General features: G+C 41.0%; 1 protein-coding gene across 3 annotated transcripts in view; it reads left to right on the top strand.

Moving 5' to 3' along the window:
• Positions 1-1,226: 1,226 nt before the first annotated feature.
• Positions 1,227-10,955, top strand: part of LOC140740615 (transient receptor potential cation channel subfamily M member 6-like) — a 133,412-nt gene continuing 123,683 nt past the window's right edge. For 2 of the 3 annotated variants that reach the window (XM_073069932.1, XM_073069948.1), the window contains exon 1: positions 7,820-7,995. In XM_073069932.1, coding sequence (XP_072926033.1) covers positions 7,978-7,995 — 18 coding nt within the window. In that variant the 5' untranslated portion in view covers positions 7,820-7,977. Of the gene's footprint in view, positions 1,350-7,819; positions 7,996-10,955 lie in introns of those variants that run through there. The other variant, XM_073069940.1, reaches the window with a different exon arrangement.

Raw genomic sequence — 10,955 nt, 5'->3', positions numbered from 1 at the left:
TGTGCATAATAATAGTATTTAACAGTTATAATTGTGCTATTATGAAATGGGACAATTCAAATGATTTTTGTTGCATTTTTATTATACTGGCAGGTATGAGCTTCTAGCCAGTAATGTGAGGATTATCTCAGGGCTTGCTATCATGAAAATTTGATAATTTATTTCTATTTTCAGCATAGAATGGGTAAGTAAATCTCTCATGACAGTCAATGAAAATTGCCCATAATTTATCCCATGGTAGTCCTGTTTTTACCCTAACACAGAAATCCCATTTGCCCTATTCACCCCAAACCCGTCTCTCGGCCTTAAAATGAATGTTTTCTCTCTTTTCCAGTTCTAAGGATCCCAAACTTGAAATCCTATCTCCTTTTTTTCTTCGCAGAGCTTCTGATCTGCTGAGCATTGTATTTTGTATTACTCGCCTTAACATGTGTCACCTGTGTTTTGTTAGTTCACTCTGTACATCACTGGTGGGCTTGTTAATGAAAGAAGTTGGTAAATTATAAACTAGCACTGCATTTCTGCATTGGTTCTAGTATTCAATTCTCATGGAGAGGTGTGCACAAAGCAACACGAGCTGAACATTCCTGATGATATATCTCTTTTTAGTATCTACACGGTATTACAAGAAATTTAGGCTGGAATACCGGTACACCTGTTCATCCCGCCTTGTGCTGATTTCATTTGTAAAACTATTCTAACACTAGTCTAACACATTTTCAGCATTAGAAGAGGAATAACCTGCAGTCTTGATTTAACTCAATGTGAAGATAAGGTGGTTAGGAAGTAAGTTTGCCCATTTGTTACATTCAAAACCGAGCACTCCTTTGCTGCTCAGCTTTAGTTCCACAAACTTTTGCAAAACTGAAATTTGACGGAGTTTATTGGAGATACTTCATGTCATAAATTGAACTTGATGAATGAACTTGAACCTTGGTGTTTAATTTCATTGCACCATCGGCGGTATTATTGCACCAGGTGTAATTATATAAACAAGCTCTAGGTGGCATCGAGTTAAAACCAGATTATACAGAATCCTTAAAGTCAATCTCGTCACCTTGTACAATTATGATTCCTGGAAAAGCCTTTGGGCATTTACACACACTTCTAAATAACATGCCGATGTCATGAAAATCAGCTGTTGTATTTTATTGCTTGCAGCACAGTTTAAAATTGAGAAAACCTTTGCTGTGTGTTCATTTAGAAATGAGTGCTTTGTTCTTTGTACTACTGAAATTTCTGAGTTTTGAAAGTTGGATGACTGAGTCAGAGAAACATTAAACTTTCCAGTTTAATGGTCAGTGCAGATTCCTGTATGATTTTAAAAGATTTTTGTGGAGTTCAACATGGTAAGTTTTTAACTTTTTGTTCGACTTGGTAGGGAGTTCCAGTATTGTAATAAAGATTTTTTGTGTTGTAATTTCCGCTTTTATGTATTGGATTTAAAATGCTACTGCAAAATATTATCAAGGCATTGAGTACATTGATAATTCAATCTAATGGCATTAATTTCTTTCGGAGCACATTACCGTTAGTTGGGATTGGAAGTTTGTAAGGATGTAAGCACATAATTTTGTCTTACTAAAGCACTTAATATAATAGATTCACTAATTCTTGCATATGGTGTTAAGTATTTGGCCAAATTTAAACCTTTGCAATACCAATCAGATAATAAAATTCAGGTTTTTAATCATTGAAAACAATATTACAATTCAATATCTTAAGTAGTACTGAACTTTTGCATTCGCAGTGGGGAGAACTAACACCTGAGACCAGTGTTGAAGATATTATTTCAAATTCGTTTCCAATCGACCCCTCAACTGAAATATTGTGTATACAAGTTCAAAATATGCTGGAGACTAAATTCTAGCTTCAATTTGTCAATGGAATGTACTTTGGTGTTCTACCTTAGCAGATCACTCATGGTTCTCTGAAGTGAGAAGGTGACCAGCCAGAAGTCTTGGTACACTTCGGTACTGATTGCATAGGTAGAAAAAGGGAGGAGGTCCTGAAGAGAGAATTCAGGGAGTTAGGTAAAAGCTTAAAAGCAGGTCTTCTAGGGTAGTAATCTCAGGACTGCTGCCTGTGCCACGTGCTAGCGAGTGCAAAAATAGCATGATCAGGCATATTAATGTGTGCTTGAGAGACTGGTGTAGGGGGCAGGACTTCAGATTCCTGGATCATTGGGGCCTCTTCTGGGGGAGGTACAACCTGTACAAAAAGGACAGGTTACACCTGAACCCAAAGGTGTCCAATATCCCACCGGGCACATTTAATAGAACTGCTAGGGAGGGTTTAAACTAATTTGGTAGGGGGAAGGGAACCAGAGCGATAGGGCTGAGGAAGAGGAAAACAGAAATAAATCAAAGATAGCGTGCAATAGAGATTCTAGAAAGAACAGGCAGGAGATGAGACTTAATCAAAGCCAGTGGCATGAGTTACAGGGCAATAAGAGACGTTGTGCAGTTAAAACAGAAAGCAACAAATACTGGACTGAGAGTGTTGTATTTGAATGCATGTAGCATAAGAAATAAAATGGATAATCTTGAAATTCAGCTACAGTATAACGTGGCCATCTCTGACACTTGGCTGAAGTATGGCTGCCATTGGGAGCTGAACGTCCAAGGATATAATGTTTCAGAAAAATAGGTTAGTTGGCAGAGGGGGTATGTGGCTCTGTGTATAAGAAATAACATTAAATCATTGGAAAGAGATGACATACAATGAGAAGGTGTAGAGCCTCTACGGGTTGAGTTAAGAAATGGCAAGGGTAAAAGAACCCTAATGGCAGTTGTATACAGGCCTCCAAACAGCATCCGGGATGTGGATTACAAATTACAGCAGAAGATAGAAAAGGCATGTCAGAAGGACAATGTCATGATAATTGTTGGGGATTTTAACATGAAAGTGGATTGAGAAAACCAGGCCAGTACTGGACCTCAAGTGACAGAATTTGTAGAATGTCTAAGGGATGGCTTTTTAGAACAGCTTGTTGTTGAGCCCACTAGTGGATCGGCCATGCTGGATTGGGTGTGGTGTAATGATCTGGCGGTGATAAGAGAGCTTAAGGTTAAGGAACCCTTAGGGAACAGTGATCACAATGTGATTGAGTTCACTTTGAAATTTGAGAAGGAGAACCTAAATTCCAATGTGTTGGTATTTCAGTGGAATAAAGGAAATTACAATGGCATGAGAGGGGAACTGGCCAAAGTTGACTGGAAAGGGACACTAGCAGGAAGGACAGTAGAGCAGTAATGGCTGGAGTTTCTGTGAAAAATGAGGGAAATGCAAGACAGATATATTCCAAATAAGAAGAAATTTTCAAAGGGAAGAAGGACACTACTCTGGCTGACAAGCGAAGTCAGAGCCAAAGTAAAAGCAAAAGTGGGGGCATACAAAGAAGCCAGAGGTAGTGGGAAGATAGAGGATTGGGGAGCTCTTAAAAACTTGCAGATGGAAACTAAGAAAGTCATTAGGAAGGAAAAGATGAATTACGAGAGAAAACTGGCAACTAATATCAAAGAAGATACTAAAAGCTTTTTAAGTATATAAAGGGTAAAAGAGAGTCGAGGGTAGATATAGGACCAATACAAAATGATGCTGGAGATATTGTCATGAGAGATGCAGAGATGGCAGAGGAACTGAATGTGTATTTTGCATCAGTCTTCACAGTGGAAGACGTCTGCAGTATACCGGACAGTCCAGAGTGTCAGGGAAAATTACGACTGAGAAGGTGCTCGGGAAGCTTAATGGTCTGAGGGTGGATAAATCTCCTAGACCTGATGAAATGCACCCTTGGGTTCTGAAGGAAGTAGCTGGTGAGATTGCAGAGGCATTAACAATGATCTTTCAAGAGTTTTGGCAATGTACCGGATGACTGGAAAATTGCAAATGTTACTCTGCTATTTAAGAAGGGTGGGAGGCAGCAGAAAGTAAACTATAGACCTGTTAGCCTGACATCAGTGATTGGGAAGTTGTTGGAATCGATTGTTAGGGATGAGATTATGGCGTACCTGGAGGTACGACAAGATAGGCCAAAACCAGCATGGTTTCCTGAAAGGAAGATCCTGCCTGACAAACCAACTACAATTCTTTGAGGAAATTACAAGCAGGGTAGACAAAGGAGATGCAGCAAACGAGATGTACTTGGATTTTCAGAAGGCCTTTGACAAGGTGTTGCACATGAGGCTGCTTAGCAAGATAAGAGCCCATAGAATTACAGAGAAGTTACTAGCATGGGTGGAACATTGGCTGGTCGGCAGAAAACAGAGAATGGGAATAAAGGGATCCTATTCTGGCTGGCTGCTGGTTACCAGTGGAGTTCCACAGGGGTTGGTGTTGGGACCGTTACTTTTTACGATGTATGTCAATGATTTGGAATACAGTATTAATGGATTTGTGGCTAAATTTGCTGACAATACAAATATAGGTGGAGGAGTGGGTAGTGTTGAGGAACCTGCAGAGAGACTTAGATAGCTTAGGGAAATGGGCAAAGAAGTGGCAAATGAAATTCAACATTGGGAAGTGTACGGTCATGCACTTTGGTGGAAGAAATAAATGGGCAGATTATTATTTAGATGGGGAGAGAATTCAAAATGTAGAGATGCAAAGAAACTTGGGAGTCCTTGTGCAAGATACCCTAAAGGTTAACCTGCTGGTTGAGTTGGTGGTGAAGAAGGCAAATGCAATGTTGGCATTCATTTCTCGAGGTATAGAATATAAGAGCTGGGATGTGATGTTGAGTCCTATAAGGCAATTGTGAGATCACACTTGAAGTATTGTGTGCAGTTTTGGGCTCCTTATATTAGAATGGATATACCGACATTGGAGAGGGTTCAGTGAAGATTCACGAGAATGATTCCAGGAATGAGAGGGTTACTGTAGGAGGAACATCTGGCAGCTCCTGGGCTGCATTCCCTGGAGTTCAGGAGAATGAGGGGAGATCTCATAGAAACATTCCGAACATTAAAAGGCCTGAACAGATTAAATATGACAAGGTTATTTCCCGTGGTAGGGGATTCTAGGACAAGAGGGCACAACTTCAGGATTGAAGGACGTCCATTTAGACCTAAATGTGGAGAAATTACTTTAGTCAGAAGGTGGTAAATCTGTGGAATTTGTTGCCATGAGCAGCTGTGGAGGCCAAGTCATTGGGTATATTTAAGGCAGAGATAGATAGATACTTGATTAGCTATGGCATCAAAGGATATGGGGTGAAAGCAGAGGGGTGGGGATGACTGGATGAAGTGGGTCAGTCCATGTTTGAATGGTGGAGCAGACTCGATGGGCCGAATAGCCTACTTCTGCTCCTAGTTCTTATGGTCACTTTGAGCAAATGTCCTAAAGTTGAAATAGATATTGACTGTCTTGATGACAGGTCTCGGAAACGTCATCCGTCCCTTTCCATTGATGCTGCCTGACTCGCTGACCTCCAACACAGAGCGCGTCACTCCGTATTTCCAGCATCCGAAGAATCTCCCGTGTTTATAAAACAGGTGCGATGTCCCACATGGGCGGTGATACCCATCTGCTTTCACCGTTTGCTAGGGTTCTGGATTAACAGGAAAATTTGAATAATGAGACATTCCGTCAAAATCGTTCTGAAGGAGACCCAGTTTTAAAATATGAACTAAAATTCTTTCTCGAGTTCATGTGCACCTCCAACATTTATGTATATTAGTTACATTCACTCGTACAAAGAACATGGTTATTGGCATCCTCTAATAATGGAAGACGAAATTAAAAAAAAACTGGGGAGGCTTGAAATAAAAAACAAAACACAAAATCAGCATACCAGGGCCATTCGGGAGGTCAAGTCGTGTCTGTGGATTGGTTAAAGGTCAAAGACCGACCTTTCCCTTCATGTTTTTTTTCCTCATAAAGGTCTGTTACGTTTTAATTATTCTTCAGTGGGGTTTTAGTTTGCAGACCAATTACTTTAAAATAGTTGACATTTGGAAAGTGCTGGTGTGATATGTACTTCTAATAATTTTGCGACAAAACGCTGGAAGTGGAAGTTCCTATTCTCTTCTCACCGCACTGTTGTGGCATCAGGTTGGTAGGCTATTCGTTTGTTCTTTAAGCGATGGCGATGCTGAAGGCAGTTGCTAGCTTATTTTAGAAACGTGGAATTGATTTTTTTAAAAACTGGATTACTGGAGAGAACGTAAGGGTTTGCCTTTGCTTACCATCAGAAACTCGATTGCATCGGGCATTCGTGTCATTGGATACTAATGGTAACATTGATGTTAGTCTGCAAATACTCGAACTTCTAACATTCTCTACGCATTTTGGCGCCATCAATTTAAAAAAAAGGCCACACATGAAGTTAATTTAATCTTGAATCAAAATCCCAGAATTTAGAGTATCGTTACAAGCGGCAGAAGGTCCAGCCGCGTAGACGAACTATTAAACTCATTGTCAACATGATTGATAAGGAATCATTGGGTCGTATAGCACAGAAACGCGCCTTTCAGCTCACCTCGTCATGCCGACCACTTTGTCCATCTACACTAATCCCATCTGACCTCATTAGGACCTTTTCCTTCAATGCCTTGCCAATTTCAATGTCCGTCTAATCGTCTCTTATCTGATTCCATTCCCTCCTCCGGAACGAGTTAACAGATATCAGGCACTCTGTGTGTGTTTAAAAAAAAATCCATCGGATCCTTAAAACTCCTTCCTCACCTGTCTCATTATGCCCTGATGTTTTTGAGACTTCTACAGTGGGAATACATTTTAAAAACAACACAAGAGAATCTGCAGATGCTGGAAATATAGAATAACACACAGAAATGCTGGAGGAACCCAGTAGGCCAGTCAGCAACTATGAAGAGGAATAAATGTCTCAGCACGAAATGTCGGCTCTTTATTTCTTTCCATAGATGCTGCCTGATCTGGAACAGATTGCTCTGCTTTCTGACTTGAGGATAAGCCCACCACTTAAGAATGATACAAGCGAGATCATTTGAAATACGAAAAATAAGCTTATTTAATGATTCGGGGAGATATTCAAATAAAATTGAATACAGAAACTTGAAATCAGGAGGCAGTTTTTGAACAGCAGAAAATTATAAATTGTAGCCTTCTTCCAAATGACCCGGAATTTCATTTTCGGTTCCGAGGTAGAAGGTCTTCTTTTGAACCACAACGTTGGTATACTTGTATTTATTTTTTTACATGGGAGGATTGTGCAGTCATGCGGATTGAATAACTGTTTTATTTCCTTCCCGGTTCTCTTGGCCGTTTTTATTCACCTTCCCTCCAATCCAAATTCAGAATAAACTTACGCCCGAAAAGAAAACTTGCATAAATTGTCACCTCGTTCTTTGGGTGACGATCGGAAACTTTATATAATTTTGTTTTGGTTGAATAAGGACCAATAGACATCGTTTCTCCTTTTAACATAGGAAACTAGTGGACTCGTGTCCTCTATCTATCTATTGCTTTCCTGAGTTTGCTCTTTCAAGAAACCCAATTGTTGAAAGAAATCTTTTTGCTTAAGAAGAATTAACTATACTTTGGAGACGGCTATGGTCAATACCGAAGAAATGTGAGGGAATTCGAAGTTGCACTTGTTCAAGAAAGGCTAGCTCACGCCTTAATTTCTGAAACAGAACTCTGCAGTATAGTTATTTTAAAAGATCATGAACGCAGCGCTCATCCAGGATCGTAAAACATTTATTGAACTTGCGCATTGAACTGCTGATCAGCAGAACCCTGATGTGAAACATCCAGTTATTTAACTATTTGCATCAGAATAATGTTACCACCCCCGGGGTTCAAGGGTCGGGGCTCTCAATTTCGCAATCGTGTAATAGTCTGCGAAATGTTGGGTAATGGTGGCACTGTGTGATTTACGATGTCTGGAGAGATTTATCTTTCTGTCAATACTTTGGAAGTCGACGAGATTCATTGTGGCAATAGGGTCATCCAAAGACATCGCTTATCCCATTAACGCTACAGAGGGGGAAGTAAATGAAGGTTCATTGCAAGGTAATACAAAATCAGAACACTTTCCTCGTGAATCGCGACAATCTTAACTCTACTTAATAAATTTATTTATGTTCACGGGATGTTGAGGGTTTTGCTTTCCATCTTTGTGCTTGTGTCAAGTGGTGGTGAAATATTGGGGGAGTAGAACGAGTTTGCAATGTTTGTAGAACGCGATTCGAAAAAGTCCACAACTCATTTAATACTTCATCTGCTTACTTTCACCGTTTGTGATTCCAAAGTTCAGTTCTTGTCTCGGGAACAGCTCCTTCGTGCATTTCACCTGCAGAGAGTAGATAAACAAGGTTTAGCTCTGAGTTCAGCAGGGGGGGGGGGGGGAACAAACGTGCAGTATAAACACAGTTGTTGCAATAAGTTCTCGATGGAAGTTGTATTGGAAATGTATTTTGATTATGGAGCAAATGAATTGACAATTTAGCATCTTAATAGGTACTTTTCGAAGATGCCGGTTTCAAGACGCGCGCAGAAGCAAATGAACAGTATTTCTTTTAGACAGGAATACTGTCTTCTGAAAACACGCGTTTCAGTTATTCAGATGGACGTATTAGGGAGCGGGAATATTATTCCTGGATGGTTTTTCTTTTGCCTTTATTTTCAGCGAAGTTGCGAAAACTGCATTTCAAAATCGCATCCATAGCTATCAATCGCCATTGATCGCCAGTGCTGTCAGATTAATTTATCAAGGTCTCTACGTTTAAACATGGCGCCCCGAAGAAACACTCCGCGGTTAGCTCTCCAATAACTTCTGAAACCCCCTTCGTTTTCTCCCACATTTCTTCTACGGATCAACCTGCCACGTGGGACTTTGACAAATGCAACTTGTAACTCCATGAAACTTGCTGACTTCTCAAAACTATCACTTAGGTTAGTCAGGTCGGCTTGCTCGAACGATGCCATCTGTTCTTGATTGAATTCTGGTTCTGGTATGGGTGTCCCTCTAAATAATTTGCTCATTAATGACAGAAACTTTAGTTACCCTTTGCGTTCCCCTTATTATTGTAAACATTGGCACTGCATAATCATTCTCCTAATTCCCCATCCCAACAGGATTGGAAAAGGAAAGTCCGAATCCTCACCATTCTTTAAAAAAAATGCCTGGACTGGGTGATTTATCAACTATTAAAAATGCTAAAAGCTGAACATGCAGTTTATGTATTAATTGTTTCATCGCTTCATATTCCTCCTCCTGAATCTCAGTATATTCACGCTCTCCATGAAGTCCCTACGTGACTCCCTTGTCCATTCATCCATCCCACCGATCTCCGTCATGGTACTTGCAAGCGGAACTAGTGCTACACCTGCCCCCCACACCCCCTCTCTCAGTACCATTCAGGGCTCCAAAAAGTCCTTCCAGGTGAGGCAACATTTCACCTGCAAGTCTGTTGGGGTCATCTACTGTATCTGGTGCTCCCGGTGTGGCCCCCTGTATATCGGTGAGACCCGATGTAATTGTGAGACCATTTCGCCGAACACTAAGGATCCGTCCGCCAGAAAAAAAAAAGCGGGATCTCTCCGTGGCAACGCATTTCAATTCTACATCCCACTCCCATTCCGACATGTCAGTCCACGGCCTCCTCTACTACCGCGATGAGGCCACACTCAGGTTGGAGGAGCAACACCTTATATTCCATCTGAGTAATCTCCAACCTGATGGCATGAACATAGATTTCTCAAACTTCCAATAATTGCCTTCCCCCTCGCCTCACAATTCCCCATTCCCAGTTCCCTCTCTTACCTTATCTCCTTACCTGCTAATTACCTCCTTCTGGTGCCCTTGCCTTCCCTTTCTTCCATGGCCTTTCCCCCATCTCCAGCCCTTTATCTCTTTCACCAATGGACTTCTCAGCTCTTTACAACATCATCCCATCCCCCTCAGGTCTCATCTATCATCCACTACCATACTACTTCCTCCTCTTCCCTCACCTTCTTACTCTGATTTCCCTAGTCCTGACGAAGGGTCTCGGCCCAAAACGTCAACTGATTACTCTTTTCCATAGATGATGCTTGGCCTGCGAAGCTCCCCCAGCATTCTCTGTGTGCTTCAGTCTTATGAAACCTATCAAATATTGAAAGACCTGGATATAGTGGATGTGGAAAGGATATTTCTAATCAGCAGAGAGGCTAGGACCAGAGAGCATAGCATCGGAATGGAAGGGAGAGGAGGAGCAAATTCTTTAGCCAGAGGGTGGTGAATTTGTGGAATTCATTCCAAGAGTGCAGTGGAGGCCAAGTCACTGGGTATATTTAAAATGGAGTTGATAGATTGGTGATTTGCAAGAGCATCAATGGTTATGGGGAGAAGAATACTGTTGAGAGGGAAAGTAGATCAGCCATGATTGAATGCAAAGGACTCAATGTGTTGAATGGCCCAATTCTGCTCCTATTTCTTATGATCCTATGATCTTATTGACTGGCTCGAAGTATTCATATAGAATGATACACCCTTCTTCCGCCTCAGCACTGTGCTGTTTTGATCAGTAATATGACCATAGGTCAGTGAGCTGTATATTGGTGGTAGGTGAATTATTGGAGATGCGCTTATCAGGCATAGTTTACATGATTTTCTGCAGATGAAATTTCTCACCAATGTTAGTTTTTTAAGGACACAACAATGAAGACAGATGAGGGCAGGGTGGTAAATTTGTCTATATAGACTTTGATAATGCATTTGACTAGGTCCCACTTGATAGGCTGATCCAAAATGCTAAGGCACATGAGACACCGAGTGATCTGGCTGATTGGACCCAATATTGGTTTAGTGATAGGAGACAGTTGGTAGTGGTAGAAGGAGCGTTTTCTCATTGGAAGTCTGTGACCAATTGTGCACCAAAGGATCAGTGCTGGCACACTTGTTGTTTGCGACACATACTATACATATATACCGTATGTATATGACTTGGATGTGAATGTAGGAGGTATGATTAGTAAGTGTGAAGATGGTT

This window comes from Hemitrygon akajei, chromosome 2 (assembly GCF_048418815.1).
Source record: "Hemitrygon akajei chromosome 2, sHemAka1.3, whole genome shotgun sequence".
Classification (NCBI taxonomy): domain Eukaryota; kingdom Metazoa; phylum Chordata; class Chondrichthyes; order Myliobatiformes; family Dasyatidae; genus Hemitrygon; species Hemitrygon akajei.
The sequence above is the reverse complement of the archived record's forward strand: the minus strand, read 5'-3'. Positions and strand labels throughout refer to the sequence as shown.